The sequence below is a fragment of the Dipodomys spectabilis genome, unplaced genomic scaffold, assembly GCF_019054845.1.
Source record: "Dipodomys spectabilis isolate Male_0828 unplaced genomic scaffold, ASM1905484v1 ptg000108l, whole genome shotgun sequence".
NCBI lineage: Eukaryota > Metazoa > Chordata > Mammalia > Rodentia > Heteromyidae > Dipodomys > Dipodomys spectabilis.
This window is the reverse complement of record NW_024870785.1, coordinates 8,984,930-9,009,618: the sequence shown is the minus strand read 5'-3', so window position 1 is coordinate 9,009,618 and position 24,689 is coordinate 8,984,930. Positions and strand designations below refer to the sequence as shown.

At 42.3% G+C, this 24,689-nt stretch overlaps 1 protein-coding gene across 1 annotated transcript in view; it reads left to right on the top strand.

Annotated features, from left to right (window-relative positions):
- The window catches only part of Fbn1 (fibrillin 1), a 201,121-nt gene that overhangs the window by 128,736 nt on the left and 47,696 nt on the right, over positions 1-24,689 (top strand). The window contains exons 23-40 of the mRNA XM_042687479.1: positions 79-204; positions 746-973; positions 2,163-2,288; positions 2,392-2,520; positions 3,176-3,301; positions 3,562-3,687; positions 4,834-4,956; positions 6,149-6,274; positions 6,854-6,979; positions 14,240-14,362; positions 14,480-14,602; positions 15,876-16,001; positions 18,075-18,197; positions 19,945-20,067; positions 20,550-20,714; positions 22,868-22,936; positions 23,033-23,158; positions 24,160-24,282. Of these exons, the coding sequence (XP_042543413.1) occupies positions 79-204; positions 746-973; positions 2,163-2,288; positions 2,392-2,520; positions 3,176-3,301; positions 3,562-3,687; positions 4,834-4,956; positions 6,149-6,274; positions 6,854-6,979; positions 14,240-14,362; positions 14,480-14,602; positions 15,876-16,001; positions 18,075-18,197; positions 19,945-20,067; positions 20,550-20,714; positions 22,868-22,936; positions 23,033-23,158; positions 24,160-24,282 (2,337 nt within the window). The remainder of the gene's footprint in view (positions 1-78; positions 205-745; positions 974-2,162; positions 2,289-2,391; positions 2,521-3,175; positions 3,302-3,561; positions 3,688-4,833; positions 4,957-6,148; positions 6,275-6,853; positions 6,980-14,239; positions 14,363-14,479; positions 14,603-15,875; positions 16,002-18,074; positions 18,198-19,944; positions 20,068-20,549; positions 20,715-22,867; positions 22,937-23,032; positions 23,159-24,159; positions 24,283-24,689) is intronic.

Here is a 24,689-nt window from a genome sequence, read left to right as displayed (position 1 = left end):
ATGATTAGGAATCTACAACTGGAAAAAGGTAGGATGATCTTAAACAAATGTGCAACTTCATTTTTTTTTCCTTTTTAGATATTGACGAATGCGAAGTGTTTCCAGGAGTGTGCAAAAATGGCCTGTGTGTCAACACCAGGGGCTCGTTCAAATGTCAGTGTCCCAATGGAATGACTCTGGATGCCACAGGAAGGATCTGCCTTGGTAAATACGGAACTCATGTTTACCCCCGTCATGACCGTTTCTTAAGTATGGTTACAAATTTAGTTAACCAGAAACAACTGGACATGTGGTTCCAAGTTCAGACGGACTTTGTTCCGGACTCCCCCGTTCCACCTCTCCGAAAATGAAGTGGGTCTGAGGAAGTGGTGACTGAACTAACTCAGATGTGTTTCCACAACACGCTGCAGTTTGCTCTTCTCTAGAGAGGAGTGTCCAAGGCATGCTGCAGAGCACAAGGAGAAAGCATCACCAAGGAGCATCATGGGAGTTCTCAGATTACTCTTCCTGCCAGAGAAGTATCAGAACCACCTGAAGTTATCAGAGCACCTTTCACAAATACGCGCTCGTGTTCTTGCTTAGGCGAGATTGCCCACTGTACATACCCTATTTGTCTTCAATGAATTCCAGTCCTTATGTAGGTAGCAAGGTAGCAAGTGTGCTTTACTTTACCAAGCACAAGTTGGCCATTTGAGGCAGTGAAAGGAAATACCTGTGCTCACCTCCTTCCCCTCTCCTCTGGCAGATATCCGCCTGGAAACCTGCTTCCTGAGGTACGACGATGAGGAGTGTACTCTCCCCATTGCGGGCCGCCACCGCATGGATGCCTGCTGCTGTTCCGTGGGGGCCGCCTGGGGGACTGAAGAATGTGAGGAGTGTCCTGTGAGAAACACCCCAGAGTACGAGGAGCTCTGCCCCAGAGGACCTGGCTTTGCCACAAAAGACATTACCAATGGCAAACCTTTCTTCAAAGGTACCGGTGTTTTCCAGTGCTTGATTAGCTGACTTCTCCTGAGCCCGTAGACATCGACTATCATCCACTTGCTCACCCTTCATTTTTGGCTTTCTGAATTCTATAACAGTGAACTGTTCCACACACACACACACACACACACACCTCAAAACATACTGAAGGCCCTGACCTCCCAATCTAAGCCAGAAATAAAGGTAGCCCTTTGGGAAGATTGAATACCGTCTGTCAAAGACAGGTGACCTGACTTATGGCTGACCATTTGATGCAGCCCTGTCACCCACCAGAGCGTACACAATGGAGCGGGACATTGGTGCAGCAAACTTTACTTCTGTGGCAATCACACTCTGGTGACTTGGATGTTTCAACTGTTAGTTTAGTTTTTCCTACCAGCATGCGAAATCCATGTCAAAAATAAGAAGTTATAGGTTTAATCGAATTCCAAAATCAAGTTAGCTTTTTATGCATAAGGAAACAGAGCTTATCTACTTGAGCATATGGAAAAAAAAGGATAATTGGTTATCTTAGTTTTGGTTGTTTAGTTTTGTCTGCTGTCTCTCATGTAAGACTTTGAATCTCTGGACCCAGTTATTATATACTGAACTTCAAAACTAAATCAACTCAGAAAAATGGGGACTATATATATATACATATATATATACATACATAATTACCTTTATGAAGAAAAGTATAGATCTTTCTTTCTCCAACCCCCTTCTCATCCTTCTTTACCTCCTCTTCTTTTCTCTCCTTCCTTTCTTCTCCCTTCTGTTACCATGAAAACATGAGGAGATGTTTACAGTTATGTTTCCTGTATCATCACACATCCCTTGAAATGACTCAAGTCAGGACCCTCCAACCTTCAGAGTTTAAAATATTATGCAGTCAGGCACTGGTGGCTCATGCCTGTAATTCTAGCTACTCAGGAGGCTGAGATCTGAGTATCACGGTTCAAAGCCAGCCCGGGCAGGAAAGTCCGTGAGACTCTTTATCTCCAATAAACAACTAGAAAACCAGAAGTGGCGCTGTGGCTCAAGTGGTAGAGTGCTCATCTTGAGCTGAAGAGCTGAGGGACAGCGCCCAGGCCCAGAGTTCAAGCCCCACGACCGACAAAAACAAATAAAAAAAAAAAATCACACACAGAGACCTCCTAACTGGTAACCCATCCACATTCATTTTCTTTTTCTTGAAGATATCAACGAATGCAAGATGATACCCAGCCTCTGCACCCACGGCAAGTGCCGAAACACCATTGGCAGCTTTAAGTGCAGGTGCGACAGTGGCTTTGCTCTTGATTCCGAAGAAAGGAACTGCACAGGTCAGTGACGAGGCCTCCAGGGGCAAGAAGGGGGATAGCCTTTTAATCCCCTCCCACTCCCTACATAGCTACTCACTCGCTGCCACTCCTCTTTCTGTGCCAGACATTGATGAGTGTCGCATATCTCCGGACCTGTGTGGCCGAGGCCAGTGTGTGAACACACCTGGGGACTTTGAATGCAAGTGTGACGAAGGCTATGAAAGTGGATTCATGATGATGAAGAACTGCATGGGTAAGTGTGTAGTCATTTGGTCAGCACGGGAAGGAAAGGATTCCAGAAGGTTCTGTGTCATAGACCATTTGTCCCAGGTTCTTCCCGCTACCCACCACACTTGTATCCCAACCAGTGAGTCAGTCTGGGCAGAAAGAGACTGATGAGGGGAATGAACTGGGGAGTTTGTGCTGGAGGATTGTGGGTGACCTTGACAATTAAGTTGTGAGTCTGACACCTGTACCATGAAGTGACTTGAGTACGATTTAGGTATGAGCTGTAGAAGGGGTCCCATTTCCGTCTTCTGGAGAAGCAGGCCAATTCAGGATCGGAAGAGAAGCCAAGAGTTCACCTGCATTGCAGCCTTACTCTGGTTTTATCAAGAGCTCTACAGTGTGAATTGTACCAAAGAGTTGTCCTCATATTGAGACAAAGTCAGGGTCTGATGCTTTCATGCCAACTCAGTCAGTGATTTCTGTGGCTACTATCTTGGGAGAAGGCTATCACCTCTCACTTCCCAGGTGTAGCTGAATGAGGAAGACAACAGTTCTCCAAGAAAGGAGCAAGCCTTTCGCATTGAGGACTCCCAGCTCTGATGGATAGTAAAAAGAATGGCTTGCTTAAGTAGAACAGGATGTCATCACCTTCTTCAACTTGTCTGACTTCCATTTTGCAGATATTGACGAATGTCAGAGAGATCCTCTCCTGTGCCGAGGAGGTACTTGCATAAACACAGAGGGAAGTTACCGCTGTGAATGCCCACCTGGTCATCAGCTGTCCCCAAACATCTCTGCGTGTATTGGTAAGGAGAAAGATTTTTCAGATCGCTTGTTTGAGGACGGACAGGCCTCTCTGCCGGAGTCAGATCTCGTCTGAATCAGAGGAACTCTTTTGGTAGGGATGGGCTTGGGAGAGCCAGGAGAACTGGAAGGGGGAAATAGCAGGTGTTGAATACGAAACCAGCACCATCATATCTACATGTGAAAATAATGTAATGGAATTAATAGCTTATTTGAAAAGAAGCTCATGTTTTCATGTTTACTCTTCTTGGTTTCTAAACAGACATCAACGAGTGTGAGCTGAGCGCAAACCTCTGCCCCAATGGTAAATGTGTGAACCTCATAGGGAAATACCAGTGTGCCTGCAATCCTGGGTATCATTCCACTCCTGACAGGCTCTTCTGTGTTGGTGAGTTCTAAACTTCCCTTTTCTCTTACACAACTCTCCAGTAAGGCAACCTGAGAGTTCTGTTTTCATCGCTGCTTTGACTTCATGTTTCTTTGTGATTTCCCCTTTCAGTTCTTTTCATAGTAGATCACAATCTTTAGCTCTTAACCCAGTTTATCTGGTTTAAAGAACCAGTGGAGTGAAAGGTATGGGATGTTTTAACTAGAGTAAGTGTAATTTGATGCCTATTGTTTTGAATGATGAACACCAGCACACGCATTGTTTACGGGCAGGCGTGCTAAGGCAAAGCAGCCGGTGATAAGGAGCGCTGAGATAAGCTAAACATAATGAGCGCTGTGGAAAAAAGTGCAGGGTGAGATATCTGCCCTTAGGCGGCACAAATCAGCTAAAAACTTCAAAGGATAGCTGTGTGGGAGAAGTCAAGGGAAGGTTCACAGCTTGCATTGGAGAGGTTATGTATGACCCTCCTTATAAATGGATTTTTGTGGGAACGAATATTTTGCTTCCTGATTGGTCCGCTGTAGGTTTAATTATGCTGCAAAGCGTGGCTCAGAAGGCTCTGGGGCTTTCCCATTCCCTACATCAATTTCTTATTTCCTGACAGTTTTTTGCCTCGTTTTGACTGTATATCACATAGGACTGCCAAGTCTCACATGTCTCTTCTGAGACAGGACAACTCAGAACTTCAACTAAGGTTCTAATAAAAAAACAAAAAGATTGGAACCTCAGCCAATCAAACTGAAAATTCAGTAAGCAAGAGAATTGCCATAAACAGAAGACATTATCTCAGTCCATTTGTGCTATGGCAACAGAGCCTTTTAGGCTGGATAATTTGTAACGGATAGAAATTCACTAGACTTACAACTCTAAAGATTGGAAAGTCCGATATCAAAGTATTGGTATGAAGTTAGGGCCTTCTTTCTAATCTTCCCAAGAGAGTGAGAAAGTGCAACAGGTGAACAGATTCATTCTTTTGGGTTGGCACCAATACTACCTTTGAGGGAGCCCTTATGGGATAATCATTTTACTAGGGCCCTCCTTCTTAATGCTTCTATAGTGGTAATTAAATTCCAGCCTAAATTTTGCAAGAGATAAACATTCAGATTATACCACAAGGTGATATCGCTCTCATTTTGCTTTTCTTAGACATTGATGAATGTAGCATAATGAATGGCGGCTGTGAAACCTTCTGCACCAACTCAGAAGGCAGCTATGAATGCAGCTGTCAGCCCGGATTTGCACTGATGCCTGACCAGAGATCATGCACGGGTGAGTACATTAAGCCTCTCACCGAAGGCTTTCAAGAACAGTTCTCTAAGTAGAGTGGTTCAGGGACTGCACTTTGGATTCAGTCTTGGGTTCAAATCCTTGTTTGTTATTTTAGGTGTGTGTCTTTGAACAAGATACTTAATATCCATTTTTGTTTTTTTTTTTTTTGTTTTAGCTATTAGATGGGAGTCAGATGGTATAGAAGAACATTCTAAAATACCCTAGAGTTGGGCTTATAATAAATGGAGTAGAAAATGCATTTTCTTCATTGATCAGGGTTTGAGAGAGATTGACCATTAGACCTAATTCAGTGCTCTTCTGGGTATGTTGCATAGACTGCAGCAACAGCATTGCCCAAGGTCTTGGTAGAAATGAAAATTCTTTTTTTCTCTCTCTCTCATGTGCTCCTTCACTTTTTGTTGTTTTTTTTTTAATATATTTTTATCAGTGTTAAGTAGTTGTACAAAGGAGTTACCATTCAACAATCAGACTATATCTTGCTTGATATCACCTCTTTCATTAGTTGCCCAAAGTGCAAATTCTTTTTTTTTAACATTTAATTTTGTTTTATTTTTTTTTAAATTTTCTTGTAAAGGGGAGGTATGGAGGGATTACAGTTACATACGTAAGGATCCCTCATTTTCTCTCATGCTTCCCCGCTCCCACCATGCGAATTCTTAAGAAGAGAAATTGTACTTAAGAGCCACGATTAGTTTATTTGACTTAGAAAGCGCTCCCTAACCAACTACACAGGTGACTTTGGCTACAAAAAAGTAACTATTAGAAGCAAGATTTTTAACTCAAAGTGTATCTAAGGAGATACTCAAAATTTCAAGCAGGTTTTACCTTAAAATATCAGTAAACAGAAGCTAATAGACATTAGGCATTTATGGTTTTACAATGAGAAAAATAAGATAATCATTTTGAATGAAAATTCACGTGAGTTAAGATTTCTAATTAAAGGATAGACTTTTTGAGGAACCTGGACTTGCCCTTAAACAGTGTTTTATGCATCTTGAAATTGATTCTTTCTCACCCAGGATAACTGGGTAGGGTAATTGTATCACGTTCCAGTTGGAGTTGAGGGTTAATGATCTTGTGCCAGTAGATTGAGTTTGTTTGACTTGAGTCAGCTAATGTTTCCTCCTTGAATAATGGATCCACCTATGGCTGTTGCCTTTATTCTTTGTAGACATTGATGAGTGTGAAGATAATCCCAATATCTGTGATGGAGGCCAGTGTACAAACATACCTGGAGAGTACCGGTGTTTGTGCTTTGATGGGTTCATGGCATCTGAAGACATGAAGACTTGTGTGGGTAAGGAAAGAGGGCAAGGTTTTCTCACTTGTCTGCTTAGTCATAGCTTTTAAAAATTACCCAAAGGGTAGTATGCTTTGTGGATAGATGGCTCTCATTGGAAAAGAAGGCTATTTAGGGGCGTAGAACTTGTAGTTAAATATCTTGTTACTTCCACAGACCAGGTGAAAGCTAGCTTCTATGATTTAGCCAGGTTATATGACTCCTCTCCAGTGGGGAAAGCCAATAGTGAGTTAAACTTCGTAAATCTAATATTCTTTTTTCTCCTGAAAGTGTTTAAACATAATATTTCAGAAGTGGCGCTGCGGCTCAAGGGGTAGAGTGCTAGCCTTGAGCAAAAAAAAAAAAAAAAAGCTCAGGGACAGTGCCCAGGCCCTGAGTTCAAGCCCTGGGACTAGCACAAAAAAAAAAAAACGAAAGAAAGAAAGAAAGAAAATTCATGAGTTGTTTGGTTTTTTTTTTTAAATCTGAAAGTGTTTTACTTTTTCTAATTTATTTGCCCTAATTACATTATCTCCGGAAGATAGAATTCAATTGTATCGGAGCATTGGGTGTATGAACAGCATCTGTGTTTTACAGACGTCAACGAATGCGACCTGAATCCGAATATCTGCCTCAGTGGAACCTGTGAAAACACGAAAGGTTCCTTCATCTGCCACTGCGACCTGGGCTACTCAGGCAAAAAAGGAAAGACGGGCTGCACAGGTGTGTAGTTTTCCTTCATACGGAACAAGCAAATGTTACATGAAAAGACTACTGATATTTAAATTGTATCATAACGCATACTGCGCAACACTTTTAATACATTTACCTTCTGTACATCTGGCATTTGGCATATTTTATAGTTGAATAACAGTAGACATTTTTATGACCTTTACCAGTGAATAAAAAAGACACCCTGCATGAATTAGCATCATAAATGACATTTTAGGAGGCTAAAAGCACATTTTAATAGCAATGCAATGACCAGGCTAATTATCAGGCATTTGTAGCCCTTTCTCAAAGCAAAGTGTTGTATATAGCACTCTTGCCATGTTTTGCTCAAAGTTTTATAACTGAAATTGCCCTTGAGAAGTGGTTATCTTTCTGTTCAGATGTCAACTATCTCCAATCTTACAGTTTCTAGAATAAGAGCGCTTTTGATATATTTTGCTTTAACTCACATAGCAATTTATTCACGGGATTTAGTAAGTCCTGTAAAGGGATAATTGAACCATTTATAATTTTTATGTGTCTAATACTAGTAGTGTCTGGGGAAAATCTTTCCTAATATGTATAGAAAACTCATCTTTTAAATACCAAATGGATGAAGGCATGCTGTGACAATGACATTATCTTATTAGTGTCTAGTTGGAATTTTCAAACATGAAGGCATGATACTATAAGCACATGGATTAGCAGAATAAAGTTTTACTGGCATATTTTAATGTAACATTATGACATAAGCATAATTTAAAGTATAATAGAGCTCATGATAAGCTTGAATTAGGTTTAAAATTTTTTAATATAAATAGAAGGCTTTAATTCTAATGAAAGAAGTTAATTTCATTCATGGCCTGTAAGAAAGGGTCTCTAGTATTCCAAATTCCAGCCCACTAGGGTATGCACAATATTTGATTCTTTTCAATTTCTTTACATGAAGAAAGCTTAAAATTTTATGCCATATTTTGGGTGAGATATAATGTCTGTAACACCATTGAACATTGTGTTGGCCAATAAATCAGAACAATTGCTTTCTTTTTTTTTTCTTCGTTTTTTTTTGGTCTGGTCGTGGGGCCTGAACTCTGGGCCTGGGCGCTGTCCCTCAGCTCTTCAGCTCAAGGCTAGCGCTCTACCACTTGAGCCACAGCGCCACTTCTGGCTTTTTTCTTTTTGCTTATGTGGTGCTGAGGAATCGAACCCAGGGCCTCATGCATGCAAGGCAAAAGCTCTACCACTGGGCCACCTTCCCAGCCCCAATTGCTTTCTTATTAAGTGAGACATACAAACACTGTCTTTAGAGCCCAGTTTAAAGGCATAACATCTAACCAATCAAAAGTAATCATTCTTTACCAATACATCTTGAGATCAATTTGAGGAAGGAAATTTTCACTATGTATATGAGAAGGCTTGTTTTTTATAGTTAGACTTGCAGAGACTTTGGGGACAAATACTACGTGATAGATAACATCTATCCTGTTTCACAAAACAGGAGCCTTTTAGTGAACTTGAAGCATGAAGAATGGAAGAAATACCACGTCCTTTCTGTGGGGCCAGTATCTTGCCCCATTCCTTTACATTGCTGCCTAAAATAACTTTTCGATGGGATAATACTTCATTAGCACTCTTGACTTTCATGGAGCCTTTAGGATCAGAGTAGCAGAGATACAATATCCTCACCTGAGCCATGGAATCCTGAATTTCATTCCTAGTTCTTCCATCCATGTTCATGATCCAGTACCTGGATGTTCTTGTAGTTACTCAGTGGTTTCCCTGAGTAGTTGGCACCATGGTGACCTGTAGGAGGTGAGTCTGCATTAGCAAGAGGAGAGAGATTGTCTGTAAAGCTTGTTATTACAGCCACCAAGGGCATCTCGTTGGATTGGAAATGACTTATGTAAACAGAAATTGACAGGAAGTTTAATACACTCAAAAACAAGGTTAAAAAAAAGTCCTGGGCCAAAAATACCTTTGCAATCCCATGTAATGAGGGTTCTTTTAGCCTCCTTTTGCTTTAACATTGGTGTCACTGGTAATTTGGAGTACCATTAGGTTACCTTGGTGACCGGCACGATAAAGACAAGTGTTTATAATGTCCCAAGCAACTAATGTAAATAGAGGCATGAATCTTGCCTAATTAGATGAGCAAGCCACACAACAGAAAAAGCAAGAATAGACCTTGGACCTGTGTTGTGTGGGAAAAACATACAAAATATAGATAGATACATAGATAGATTTTTTTTCAAATGAGTATTCTGGAAAGGAATTACAAAAACATGTATGCTATTTCATAAGAAGGGACTTTCTTTCATGAGAACTAAAAAAAAAAAAAAAATAGTCATCTGGGCTCCATGACAGCTTGGTCTAAATATTTCGGCTCCTTGTCATTACTGATTGTTTCCATTTTAACAAATAAACATTTTTTTCCCTTGCCAATCACTTCAGCAGTGTTAAGAATCCACCCACTGCCTTACATTCCCAGCCCACACAGATGCTAAGGGGTTAGTTTTTCCTATTTATGCTTTGTCCAAATTGTGGGTATTGCTGAGAGGAATGTTTGATTTAATGGAGAGAGAATGTGTCTTTTACTTGGAACCTGGGACCTAGTTTGTCCTTCCTGGGGCTGGATTACAAACTAGTGCAAACCTTCTACTCATTCTACATACCTGTGATTGTAAGAAGAAAAACAACAGGTCACTGCTAGGTACCATTCTGGGCACATCTTGGCTTTCACAAACATTTTTTTTTTTAAGAACCTGTCTTCCCTGATAGGTTCACTTAGTCAATTAATAGGGCATGGGAGTGAATGGAATGGAAATCAGAGTTGTTTTTTCAGTTACAATAGTAGGATGTGTGGCAAACCTATTTCTCCAACGCTCTGGTGCCTTTCACGTGAGAAATGTTTCGGGAGGGCCCTCACCCGTGGGAGAGAATCACATACTTCACCCACTAGCAGTGAGGGAAGAGCTGTGTTCATTTCCTTCCAGTTACTTATCACCGCTAATTCCCTGCCACTGGCTGGCAGCTTGTGAAAACTCCATGGTGTTCAGTTCACAGTTTTGTGTCCTGTTTTCATCCAAATTAAGAAATCCAAGTTGCCTTTGTGTTTGGCCTTTCCATTCACTGCTACTTCCTCTTCCTCAATTCCTAATCCAGAAGATCCCTCATTGGCCAGCTGTGTGGACTCAGAGATCCAGAGGGCAGGAAAGCAGGTGCTCTGTGTGGGATGCAGCCTCTCCCTGTATCATGGCGGTAGGAGGCCAGCGCAGCTTAGAACGCAGCCCATACTGGGGCAGCAGACTTACGTGGGTCACAGAATCTACACTCCTGGTCTGCTCAGACCACGCCCCAGGCCTTTGCCCTTCGGGGGCCCTGTAGGCAGGACCTTGGAGTCTTTGAGCCCAAGGATTTGTGGGAATAAAGAGGATGCAATGTCAGCCTAAAATTTGAATTTCTTTGCTTTTCTTGGCTTCCATTTAATCTTAAAAAGGAATTTTCTGTCTGGAGCAGACTCGAAGGGGAAAGAGAACATTTGTACAGAAAGAGATGTTCTTGGCAAGCACGGGCTGTGTTTCTTCACATTATTAAAGAGAGTTTCAATTCAGCACTTTTGTTTGCTTGGTTTCCTAAGGACTCAGTTTCCCCTTCTGTTTGCTTTTATAACACCATATCTTAGCCGAGTGTGTCACACACATAATGATGACATAATTGTGTTGTTGGATGCGTAGGCATCCACACATGTGCAATGGCTTTTTATTCGGAAAGGCTTTATGGCCGTGTTGTTGTTCTAATTCGCTTGTTGCGTACCAAGAGTAGAAGGCATTTGAAATGATGAGTTATGTAAGTAGGAAGCTGAATTTTGGCTTGTGAATTATTCTCTTTTAATATCCCAAGGCCTACGATAATATGCCTTTTGGAAATGCCATTCCATTCTCCTTGAAAGCATAACAACAAAGTTAAAAATACCTATTGAATTAGAACTTTCTATTGACAGATTATTAATGATAAAAGGAGACCCTCCTTTTTAAAACATACGGTAATTTTGATTTTTTTTTTTTGGTCAGTCATGGGCCTTGAACCCTGGGCCTGAACGCCGTCCCTCAGCTCTTCAGCTCAAGGCTAGCACTCTACCACTTGAGCCACTGTGCCACTTCCAGTTTTCTGAGTGGTTTTTTTTTTTTTTTTTTTGGAGATAAGAGTCTCAGGGAGGGCTGGGAAGGTGGCTCAGTGGTAGACTGCTTGCCTTGCATGCCTGAGGCCCTGGGTTCGATTCCTCAGCAAAAAAGAAAAAGCCAGAAGTGGCGCTGTGACTCAAGTGGTAGCGCACTAGCCTTGAGCTGAAGAGCTGAGGGACAGCGCCCAGGCCCAGAGTTCAGGCCCCACAACCAGACCCTCACCCCCCACCCCAAAAAAAAACGTCTCAGGGACTTTCCTGCCCAGGCTGGCTTTGAACCACGATCCTCAGATCTCAGCCTCCTGAGTAGGATTACAGGCGTGAGTCACCAGTGCCTGATCCGGATGGTAATTTTTTTTTAATTTTTAATTTAAAAAAAATTTTTTTTTAATGATTGGATGGTAATTTTTTTAAACACAAGATTACATATAAAGCCAGGCGCTGGTGGCTCCTGCTTGTCATCCTAGCTACTGAGGAAGCTGAGATCTGAGGATCGTGCTTCAGAACCAGCCCTGGCAGGAAAGTTTGTGAGACTCTTAGCTCCAAAAAACCACCTGAAAAAAACAGAAAAGGTGCTGTGGCTCAGGGACAGTGCCCAGACCTTAGGTTCAAGCCCCATGATGGACAAATAAGTAAATAAGTAAAATTAAAAATTACTTATAAAAGCATGAAGGAGATAAGGGTACCTTTGGCATTAAGAAGTTGAAAAGATACAGGATTCTAGGCATTCACACACAGCGAGACCAAAGGAAGATGCTCTTAGAGGAGGAATACAAAGGTACAGTGCTGGGACTGGGAAGGTGGCTCAGTGGTAGAGTGCTTGCCTTGCATGCTCGAGGCCCTGGGTTCGATTCCTCCGCACCACGTAAGAAAAAAGCCAGAAGTGGCACTCTGGCTCAAGTGGTAGAGCGCTAGCCTTGAGCTGAAGAGCTGAGGGACAGCGCCCAGGCCCAGAGTTCAGGCCCCACGACCGGACCCAAAAAAAAAAAAAAAAGGTACAGTGCTTCGGTGCTCCTCATTACATAAATTACTTATCAAAATGAAAGAAGAGAAATTGGAAAGAAAAAAAAGTGAATAATCAACTGTTGGGGTTAAAGGCATGGCTCATTTGGTAGGGTGCTATTCAGTGAGCAAAAGTATCAGGTACCTAGTTTAAGTGCTGCTCTCAGACCTTAAAAAAAAAAGAAATTGGTAAGAGATAGTTTCTAGATTAATCAACTCTTTTTTAAAAAGTGTTTAATAGCAGAGACACAAATAACAAAATAAAGTTAGGGAAATGGGGTTGGCGATGTGGCTTAGTGGTAGAGTGCTTGCCTAGCATGCATGAAGCCCTGGGTTTGATTCCACAGTACCACATACACAGAAAAAGCCGGAAGTGGCGCTGTGGCTCAAGTGGTAGAGCACTGGCCTTGAGCTGAAGAGCTGAGGGACAGCGCCTAGGCCCAGAGTTCAGGCCCCGTGACTTACAAAAAAAAAAAAAGTTAGGGAAATGAAAACAGGATCCACAAAGTGGTAGTTTGAGTCTTCTGAGGAAAGCAGTTATTTGCATGCCCTGGTTGAAAGCATTGGTGCCAGTTCTGTGGAGTCTGTGAGGACAGGTGTATGAATATTGCCCTTGAATTCCCAGGCCCACTTACCCTGTTACTCCTGAGTTGGCTGTGTCCCTTCTTTCCTTGGGGTGTGCTGTGCACAGCTCTTCAGTTGGTTAAAGCTCCCAGTCACAAGTGTAAGCAGAATGCCCGTCCTTGACCTGCCACCAAAACTCTATAGGTCCTGTGGCTGCCAAGGTTTTGAGAAAATTCACCTGTGCAAGATATGGTGATTATGAAGATAGTCTTCCAGATAGGGTTCCTTGTTGTGGTGACCAGTGGCATTGCAAGAAGAAATGGTGCAGGAGAAGCTGCGTTTCTATTTTGGTTTTGCTCTTGAAGTTATGAAGTCAAGGCTGTGACGGTTGCAGAGTTTCACAGGGCGCGTGTGGCGAGCAGCATGCTTCCCAACACTTTCACATCATTGAACGGGGCCTCTTAAGAAAACAAAAGGGAAGACACAAGTTGTTGGCCCCGTTTCTTTCTCATGCTGCTATTCAAGTGATCACTGGAAAGTCTTGTACATTTTGTGTCTCACTGTTATCCTTCTGACCTCCGTCCATCTTGTCTGAGACGTTAGTTTCCACATAAACTCATAGCATCATACCCATGATTTTTTTACTCTTAATAAATAACAGTGCTGATTATGAAAACCTATTCGATAAAAGGTAAAGTTCGGGAAGCAAGATGTTTTTCACTTTGTACTTCACTTCATACGTTTGTATGCTCTTGTTGTGGCTAAATGTAGAGAATGAAATTTTGAGGAATGGAGAATTAGGAATCTTGAAGTAATTGGATGCTAATCTGCTATTTTTCACTCTGTCAAAATCCCCTCTAGAGTGACTTGAGTTTTACAGAAAATATTTAAGAAGGGTTAGGCTTCCCATGTGCTAGGACTCAACGATGTTAGAGCAAACATACTGCTTTCAGGAGTATTTTCTGCACATGCTTGAATTAGCCTTATCTAAAATAAAAGATAAAGCATAATTAATAATGTTTTAAGTTTAAGTATAAAATGTTCATTATATGTAGTGTGAATTAAAAGTTTTCTGACATACCGACAACATTGCATTCCTTTTTTTTAATGTAGTTTGTAAAAAAAAAAACAATGTCCATCATTACTCTGTAATTGACTTGATAAGACTATTGACCATAAAATATATACTCATGAGTATTAGCTCAGTAATAGAATAGACTGGTAGGTAACTCACTTCTTAAGGTCTTTACCTGGATAGAGGTTCATTTTGCTTTGCAGTGACTGGATGTTTACAATACAGAAAATAATTAGAGCTAGCAATAGCGAATGCTATCAAATTGTTCTTTCTTTGTAAATTGAAACATAAGGCTGTTTGATACATAGGTTAAATATAAACTTATATTTACATATAAATCTAAACTGTTGCATGGATGAAGGCAAGTTGATGTTAGAATATTGCTAAGCTATTTAAAAGAACAGAGGAGCACTTGTGTGAAGCTTTTCTAAACCACTGATTATTTTTCCAGATATCAATGAGTGTGAAATCGGAGCACACAACTGTGGCAGGCATGCTGTATGCACCAACACGGCAGGAAGCTTCAAATGTAGTTGCAGTCCGGGCTGGATTGGAGATGGTGTTAAATGCACAGGTGAAGTAGAAATTGCTTATCATGACCTATGTACTGTAAAGGCAAATTTAACTTGGCTATAACTTAACTGCCAGCTAACTTTCAGTGAATGATGATGATGTAATGTCATTCCTTAAGATCTGGACGAATGCTCCAATGGAACGCACATGTGCAGCCAACATGCGGACTGCAAAAACACCATGGGCTCTTACCGCTGTCTCTGTAAGGAAGGATACACGGGCGATGGCTTCACTTGTACAGGTAGGCTTGAGCTAGAATGGGAGGCAAGGTCTTCCACACATTTCAGACCAAGGATTCTTTGGGGAGGGCAGTTTAGCAGAAAAGATTACTTGAGACTAGATTCTTACAAAATAAAAATTTAGAGCCAAGGCTGGGCTCTGGTGGCTCACGCCTGTAATCCTAGTTTACTCAGGAGACTGCGACCTGAGGATCATGGTTCAAAGCTGGTCCAGGCAGAAAAGTTCCAGTGAGACTCTTATCTCCAATTTACCACTCAGAAACTGGAAGTGGTACTATGGCTCAATGTGGTAGAGCACTAGCCTTGAGCAAAAGAGTTCAAGGACAGTGCGCAGGCCCTGAGTTCAAACCCCATGACTGACACCCCCCCCCAAAAAAAAAAATTAGGCCCAGGTCAACTAGAGAATCCTCAAAAGTTATCTGTCTTTTTTTCTGTCTCCCCCAACACCCACACACAATTTATATATCTATTTTACTGTGTATTGTGATGTCATTTGTTTAAAACAAATCACATTTCCTTTTACATTTCACTTTTACTTTATTTTTGTCCGTGCTGACTTGTTTCCCAAATCAAACTCAAGGGTACTCCTATTATAGAGGGCTATGTGAGGACAAGGATTAGATGCTTGAATGAGGAGAGGTGGATGTGTTTTTATGCAGTATTTATCTTTTTTCTGCTACCCATTTGCATCCTGCTCCTCATTCTACATGAGCTTCTGTAAGAATTCCATAGCTGTTTTGCAATGAATGCATTCACTTCCAGTTTTATATAGGGAGAAAGCTCTAATTAATATATAGTCCAAGAATTAATGCGAACCACTATGCATGTTTTAAGAAATACGATTAAGATGTGGTTGCATAAATTGCACCTACATGGTTAAGAGAGTGAGCAGATAGGACTGTTATCTCCTCTGTGGTTACCATTCGAGCTCTTTTGCTGTGCCTCTGAGCTTAATAGCATAAACAATGACATGCTCTTTCCATTCATAAATCTGTCCTCCATGTGTATGATCTTTTGGGGGAGGGTTTGCTTAATTTGTTTGGCTTATTACAGACTCATTTTACAGTCTCAGGGGCGATTTTGCATTCAGAATTCTGAATCTGAAGCACGTATTCATTGCATATTTAGCATTCAAAAGAAAAAGCCAAATCGAGTTTACGTATATGAACTAGAAGACATGGTGAAATAACTACTCTCAGGAAGCTGACACTTATTAAAAAGCATTGGAAAGCTCCTCTGTGAAATAGAGTAACTTGTGTTTCGTCCTGTCTGTAGACCTCGATGAGTGCTCCGAGAACCTGAATCTCTGCGGCAACGGCCAGTGCCTCAATGCCCCCGGAGGCTACCGCTGTGAGTGTGACATGGGCTTCCTGCCCAGCGCTGACGGGAAAGCCTGTGAAGGTAAGGCACCGGCCAGCGGCTGGAACCCTTCCAGGGCTGTCTGAGGCACAGGGGTCTAAATATTCCTGATCCTTGTCTTCTTGTGAGGTGGAGGTATGTGTTGGCTTCACATCTTAAGTTGATCAGTTTCAAGGAGAGCCTAGGTCTCCAAATGAAGCATTTCTCTGCAAAAAAAAAAAATGTGCAGAGAAAAATGTGTTCTCTTTCTATAGGCTACACCTCCCAAACTTGGTGACATGATCAGATGCAGTCGACTATTTGACATAAGAGAAGGAAGATCACCAAGTGTGGTCAGCTCAACATAGCACACTTACCCTTATCTATGGGGAAAAGAACCCACAGCAAAGGTCCCCTGTTGTTTGCGTTCTAGAAATAAAGGCTTCGGCAGAGCAGATAAGCTTCTATGTGGAATGATTTACCTCTGCGGTCTTTATTATGTAGAATAATGTCCTAAGTCTGGCCCAGAATATTCTCTACAGAGCTAACATTTATAATCATAGAACACTATTTTATAAAACCATCCGTTGGGAACCTATTGGAATAATAGCATATTATCAGGAGTTCTCTAGGCTTAGAGAAGCATTGGTCAGAAAGGAAGAGTCAGCCAGGCGCCAGTGGCTCACGCCTGTAATCCTAGCTACTCAGGAGGCTGAGATCTGAGGATCGCGATTCAAAGCCAGCCCGGGCAGGAAAGTCCGTGAGACTCTTATCTCCAATAAACCACCAGAAAACTAAAGTGTCACTGTGGCTCAAGCAGTAGAGTGCTCACCTTGAGCTGAAGAGCACAGGGACAGCACCCAAGCCCAGAGTTCAAGCCCCACACCAACCAAAAAAAAAAAAAAAGAAAGGGTCTGGGGACCTACCAGTTAAGCACAATTAGGAAGCACAAGATTCTCCTCTTTACCCAGCCTTGTCAAACCGAAACACATTCTTCCTCATTCCAAATAATTAGTGCCTACAATGAACTAAGAAGATTTCAGTAGAAATAAACAGATGATAGCAATTGACAAGTTTAAACAAAGCCCTGAGTAATGTATTAGCTAATAGTTGTTCCTTGTTAAGAAGATACAACCTTGGAATACACCTTTAGCTCTGATATTTATATCTATACATGTCTACTTTATATCTTATATATATTATATAAATATATTTCTTGTTTATCTCATGTATTTCTCATATATAATTTATCATTTATTTCTACATAAATACTTTTCTTTGTTCTTGAACCATGGGGTGCTCTTTATACAGTTTGTATTAAATATGTAGAAGTTGATATAAAACTCTTCTGAGGCAAGAAACTAGATTATGCTATTGATCCTGTGCCTAATGCCTTGTTTACTTTTTTTAGTCCAAACATCCAAGGAAAACAGGTACTGTGCCGCCTCTAGTAACATAAACAGTCACAGTGAAAGTTTTCCTTGTCTTAATGCTAGAAAGGAAGGTTTTGTTTATTTGTTTGTTCTTAATATAAATCATCACTGGCAGCATGGCCCTGGCTATTTATAAGCCAGTCCCGAGTCTGAAAATGTGCCCTGCATCGGTACCACAAGCATCTGTCATGTGGCAGGGACAGAAGTCTGAGGGAGGGGCCCCTATGTGTTTTAGATCTCTGTCCATAGTAGCAAACGCACGCCAGTGTCTGTCTTTGTGCGTGGAGATTTCTGTTATTCACTAGGGGTGGTGGATTATAAAGCTGACTCAAAAAGCTACCACAAGGAAAAGATTTTGTAGTTCTTAAAAAGTTTTAAGCCACAACAACTGAAATAGGGGATACAGCACCAAAGCATGTATTCTACTCTGGCCTGTTGGGCCCTTGCTTTAAAAAGTGATGCGGACCCATTTGAAGGGAAATAAATACGCATCCATTCAGTATTTAACTGCCTGGCCTCTAATGCAGACGAAGGAGCCATAGCCTGTTATCAATAAGACTTCCTTGTGTGTAACAGAGGATCTAAAAGTCTAGAGAAAGTGTCTAGATGACTGTCAGAGAATTCATTCCGTCAATAGTGATATCAGTGGCCTAGTTTTGGTGAGTGGATTAACCTTTCTGCCCTCACTTCCCTTTCCCCCAAGATATCGATGAGTGCTCTCTTCCCAACATCTGTGTTTTCGGCACTTGCCACAACCTCCCGGGCTTGTTCCGCTGCGAGTGTGAGATAGGCTACGAACTGGACCGAAGCGGTGGCAACTGCACAGGTAAGGCGTCCATTCACATCCAGGTGGGCTCCCAGGCATCCGGGGACTCCGTTCCCAGGGCATCACTGGGACCACACCACGCTAGCCTAGAGGGAACATCATACCGAGGGAGGAACAGTTCCTCAAATCCCGCACTGATTGGATGTGAGGATGCAGAAAAGGGAGTGAAAGCCAGGCGAAGGAGCAGAGTGCACAGTCTTAGAATGAAGCTCGTGTCTCAGAGGGAGTGTCCCTCAGAGTTGTGTTCGCCTGTACGGCTTCACAGACATTTCCTTTCTTTCTAGGGTACATTTCCAGAGTGTGTCTTTTGAACGCCATGCCCACGGGTTTTCTCCTTGTGCTTTTCCATTGTAATTTATACCCCATCCCATCCCCGTTGTGTCACCCATTTCTTATGTCTAAGTCCTTTTTCTATAGAGCAAATCACTTTCTGGGCAATAAGAAAGAAATAGTAAGAGTCCCAGGCACCCAACAGATTATCGCTCGCTCGCTCTGGCACTGAGTGAAGACTTGGACAGCGATGGACATTTCTAACTCCTGAGCTCCTCTTCTGGTCAAGGATACAAATAGAACTGGTCACAGCATGTAGAAGCTCAGGATTTCAGGAAAATTCTTTTACTTAAGCTACTTGAACAAGCCATGACTCAGTGGCTGCCAAGATCATGACGACCACCAACCACCTCCTCACAAATGCTTTGGACATGGAACATTCCTCCCAGGCATATGTCTGCCCTTAGTTTTTCTAGAAAGCAGTCTGGTATCGAGCGAGGCTTCTAGCATACCTCAGGAAGTTACCTCTCCCTAGTCCAGGCCCCCTTCCTCAACCCCAAGCCATCGTGCTAACCTCATTGCCATTGGTCCGGTCCTGTCCACCCCATTTCACATGGGATTTGAGCAAAAGAATCCTGTCTTATGGAACCCACAGGAAGATTAGCAGCGCCCTGAGAAGGTCCTGAGGACAAAGGCCCCGTTCTCCAGCCTCCCCTCGCGGGATCCACTTGTCTAGTTTTGAACATTTCCTAAATGTTTAGAATAGACAAAAGAATTGCATTGGAGTGGGAATTTTCAAAAACCCGTATCTTAAACATCTGGAATTCTGCCCATATTTTGTGATGGAAACTGGGGGGGGGGGGAATATTTAACTCGGCATGGATAACTGAGAGACAGAGAGGAGAGAGACAGAGACAGAGAGAGACAGAGGAGAGAAAGAGGAGAGAGAGAGAGACTCTGAAGGCTAGAAGAATTATGCTAGGACCCTTGCATATGTGTTCAGGAGAAATAGCAAAGGTTGCCTGCTCACGAGGGTTCTTGGGGACATCTTGCTCTAATTTGACAAAATAACAAGCCACACATATTGTCATATATATATATATGCATATATATATATATATATATATATGCCTATTTCTCAAATTTTGGTTGACCTGGGTCATGGCAATGTTTTGCCTTCGGTTACCTTGACTGGAATGTTTTCCCTAGTCCCAAAGTTATATTTTATCCTGATGACAAATTTGAGTGGTAGCTATGTTCCAGGGGAAAGAGATCAAAGAATATGACATAGTTCCTTCCTGAGGGGTTTTATTTCAGAAGTGGAAGACTGCATTTCTACATGTAATTAAAACTACCGACTCTTTAAAAAAAAAAAAAATCTTGTTGGGGGCTCTAGACTTAGTTCTACCGTTTCAGGATGATGTCAGCCACAACGTTGGCCCATTTGGTAATTCTACCCATGGATGTTTGGTTGTAGATGTTAATGAATGTCTGGACCCGACTACGTGCATCAGTGGAAATTGTGTCAACACTCCGGGCAGCTACACCTGTGACTGTCCTCCCGATTTTGAGCTGAATCCTACTCGAGTTGGCTGTGTTGGTAAGATCCGTGAAATGTTTTCAGAAACCGTTTCTTATCGTTAAACATTCTATTTACAAAATAGTCCGATGACCAAATAGTCTATACGACTTTTTCCTAGTTCAACTTTTTACATATATACAGTGAATATGATGACTGCATTGTCCCACCATCCCCCCCCCCGCCCCCCCGCCCCTCAAACATCTCCAATTCCAGCTTCATGGTGTTTATTTTGTTAGACTGTAAAAGTTAGTTTGAATATTCTAGCTTCATGGTTACTAAAAGTAATAGCAGAGAAATGATTATATTTCCAAGGTAAGTTTTCTATTTTCAGATTTCCTTTCTTAAGAGAAAAGTCCAAGTATATGCTCCTGGGTACTTTTTTACTTTCTTAGTAAAAGTACATTATGATGTTGAATGTCATTTCAGAAAAGACTTTGAGTTTTCAACCCCTCAGTGAAAAGAATCTGCCTGACACTCTTTCATTTGTCTATGGTAAACAGATACCCGCTCTGGAAATTGCTATTTGGATATTCGACCCAGAGGAGACAATGGAGACACAGCCTGTAGCAATGAAATCGGAGTTGGCGTGTCCAAGGCTTCCTGCTGCTGTTCTCTGGGTAAAGCCTGGGGAACTCCCTGCGAGCTGTGCCCTGCTGTGAACACATGTAAGTAGACATCCTACTATTTGTTGTTATTGCAGCTCAGGCCAATTCTCTTTTTCTGCTTGCACAGAAAAGAGAAGACACGGAAGGAGGGAGCCCCTAGTAACCTCTGTGCTTATGTAGGAAGAGTAGATGGATTCTCCCTTCACCCTGTGGAGAGTCCTCCTCTCTACTTGAAAGTCACAAAGTACCCCATTTTTTCTTGCACTAAAAGCTGGGCCGGGGCAGGGAACATCTCTCTCCTATCTGAGAGCAGCTAGCATTACTGAAAGTGTATCCAGGTTAGGGGACCACTACTGCCATGTTGCTTGCCTTCCCCAAACGCATGGATGGATCACTTCTTACTTGGTTGGCTGGGTTGGGAAATACTGGAACAGCGTCAGAGATGCAAATTAGTTATAATAACTATAAAATCATTCCACTCATAGGGTATTACTTACAAAGGAAGCTTCAGGATATGATTTTAAGGACAGAAATAATATATCCCCTACAGAAATGAGTTCTTATTTTTGACGCGAATGCTGTATTATGCGTCAGAATTGGGTGTAGCTTCCTTAGGGAAAGTCGGTGGCTGCCATTTATGGTCCATTGGGATATATGTTGATATCTTTTCCCCCTTGCTAATGGACTACCCATTCCTTAAAAAAAATACTCCATAAGTACCTGAGTGTCTTGTTTGGATATGGAAAGATGAATTCGAATAGATTCTGCTCTCTAGGCGTATACAGCTCAGTAAACCAAACATGACCCAAACCTAAGTGCTGTATACAAGCAATCAAGGTGCCATGACTGATGGGAAGAGCTCTACCACTTGTCACATTGGGCAAGTTGCTTCGCATTGTGGAATATGACGCTGGATTAAACAGGGTCATTCGTCCCAGCTACCACCCTCTCCCTTTGCTTCGAAGAGGGGATTCAGTTCCCTCTGGAAGAGGAAACTCACCACTTGGTACACTTTTTCAATTGAGCATTTAAGAAATGGTGTGGCCTAAAAGAGGAAACTCCAGAAGAATGGAAAGTAGCAAGAAGAGGGAAAAAAAAAAGAAAATCACTTTCAGTAATGTTGAATGCGGCAAATCTAGATATTTCAGTTGGGGAAACACAACAGTAATCTACCCAAAACTCTAAGACAGAATTAGGATGGGAATGAATTAATACATGCCATTTCAGAAAAACCAGGTTAGGGATGATGGTAAGGTTTGGAAAGCCAGTGATGGTTGTAAACTAATTTTCTTCCTAAAATGCTGCTGAAGGCCGGGTTCATGGTTATTCGCATGTTCCTGGGTGTATCACAGTGCAGGTGTATGACACTGGAGTATATGGTCCTGGATGAGACTATTGGGCGAAGAGCTAAATGTAGGAATAAGAGGACACTCTAGAAGGTTGTTTGGGGTGGGGTGGGGGCTGGAGAACTAGCATTCATTTAGTCTCAGAGGAGCAAGGAAGGTGGGTGGGCACTGAGGAAAGGTGGAGGGTGGAGGCTGAGAGAAGGCTCTTCCTCAGCTTCACACCCGATTAAAGGGAGCTGGAATTCACAGGAAGTACAGCTGATTGACATTTAAAAATGGAGATGGAGCTCTTTAGAAAGCTTTTTTTTTTTTTTGGTCAGTTGTGGGGCTTGAACTCTGGGCCTGAACATTGTCCCTGTGCTCTTCAGCTCAAGGCGAGCGCTCTACCACTTGAGCCACAGCACCACTTCTGGTTTTTTAGTGATTTATTGGAGATAAGAGTCTCACGGACTTTGCTGCCTGGGCTGGCTTTGAACCACGATCCTCAGATCTCAGCCTCCTGAATAGCTAGGATTACAGGTGTGAGCCACCGGCTAGAAAGCTTTTGGAAAAGAAAGATCTTTTGAAAAGAAATAGTGTTGGAGATATTGAATGAAATAGTTCACAAGGCAAGACAGTCAAGAGAGGAACTAAAGGGTCCCAGGACCAGGTACACTGGCCTTATGTACATGTAACAGAATCTATTTGCAAATGACAAATACACATAAAGACATTAACTCACTTTACAGAGTTCCACTAATGGCTAAAGATTCCTGAGTCTTCAGGAATATAGTGAGATATATCAGCATTTCTCTGAAAGGTAACTAGTTCTAGAAATTCTATATCGGCAATAACTCACTTTGAATTTTTTTTTTGTGGTCTTGATAGCTGAGTACAAGATTCTTTGTCCTGGAGGAGAAGGGTTTCGTCCAAACCCCATCACTGTGATCTTGGAAGGTATGTCTGTTTGCTTTGTCTTACAGTACGTACATTTTGAAATTCTTTAGGTTTCTCTACGTTGCTGAAGGATTGCTCTTGTTTTCAATCTGATAGATATTGACGAGTGCCAAGAGCTACCAGGACTGTGCCAAGGGGGGAAATGTATCAACACCTTTGGCAGTTTCCAGTGCCGCTGTCCAACCGGTTACTACCTGAATGAGGAAAACCGAGTGTGTGATGGTAGGTAATCAGTCCTTACTAGATGATAACTTCTTTCCAGCATTGAGAACTGGACCCGAAAACCCATCCTACTGTTATCAGGAGACTGAAGGCTTAACAGTGTAAGAACAACGGTCTAAATAGGACCATTGCCACGCCGTTGCCCTATAAGTGGAGTTTTGCCATGTCAGGCCATAGTCCCATTTATCCCTACAGAAGAGTTTTCTGGGAGCTTCCAAAGAGCCATTAGAGCAGCACCCAGTCCCATTTCAGGAGCCACAATGTTGGGGGAACGTTCTGGGCTCCTCTTACCTCTATCACTTCCCGTCAGTACCAGGGCTTTTAGCTACTAAAAGACGGGAAGGGTTGAATATGTCCAGGCTTTAGAGCACCCGGACTGTAGAAGTAGATGGGAAGGCTGAGTTTTACCTAATTAGAGCAGTCACACATCCAGTTAGGAAGGACACTGTCTTGTGTTCTGCATGGGAAATGTTCTCCTGCTTCTCCCATCTAGAAGATGACATGGATGAGTTCCTTAAGTATAGTTGAGTATCACAGTGCAGAAAACACAGATCTCAGGCTCGTGGATAGAAAGAATGCAGGAGAGTTGAGGACCTGCTTCCATAATGCCTTACAGCAGGGACTCACAAAGCCCACTGCTGATAGATTCAGGACACGTTATGTCCTTCTGTAGATTCTTACGCACATACCACGTGTAGAGTTGTCATTCTGAAGAATATCTGAAAATACTCTCTCCACATTTCCACCTCCTCTTTGGAGTTGTTCCCAACTCATTGTATCAGGAACTCCAATGAGAACGCAAGAGTTCCTCAAACGTTCTTTCCTGAAGACGCACACATTCACACAAAGGACCCGATGAGCTCCATGCCTCCTATTCACATCTAGATCTCAGAGTGTCCCACTGGTCTTCCTGGTCACCATTGATATTGACATCGGGTATCAGACTACTTATTCCAAAGAGTGCTTTCCTATCTCCACTTCACTTTCTCTTTGGATTGTAGATGTGAATGAGTGTGAGACTCCTGGAATCTGCGGTCCGGGGACGTGCTACAATACCATCGGCAACTACACCTGCATCTGTCCTCCGGACTACATGCAAGTGAACGGGGGAAATAACTGCATGGGTAAGGCCACGTTTGGCTTCTCGTTTGCAAAGCCAGGTCCAGCAGCTGGCCCTCAGGGCTGTGTTCCTCATCAGGCGGAGTGGGCTGTGCTCCTGGGTTGTCTTTCGGAAGCGCCTCTTCCGCTGTGGACCAGCAGCCTTGGCATTTTGCGCTGCTTTGTGTGGGTGGTCAGGAGTTGTTTTTTGTTTGTTTGTTTTTTAACGTAATGTCAGAAAATCCCAAACTGCAGTTTTATAAGACTTCTTTTGTTTGACTTTTGGGTGTATCTTTATACAGTTGTATTTACAGCACTGACCTACAATATTAAAACACCGTGAGTAAATGAGAAACTTACGCCAAATAACGGTGGAGAATTGTTACTAGGAGACCGGGTGGGGAGTCATGGAAAGTTTATTGATCCTACGGCT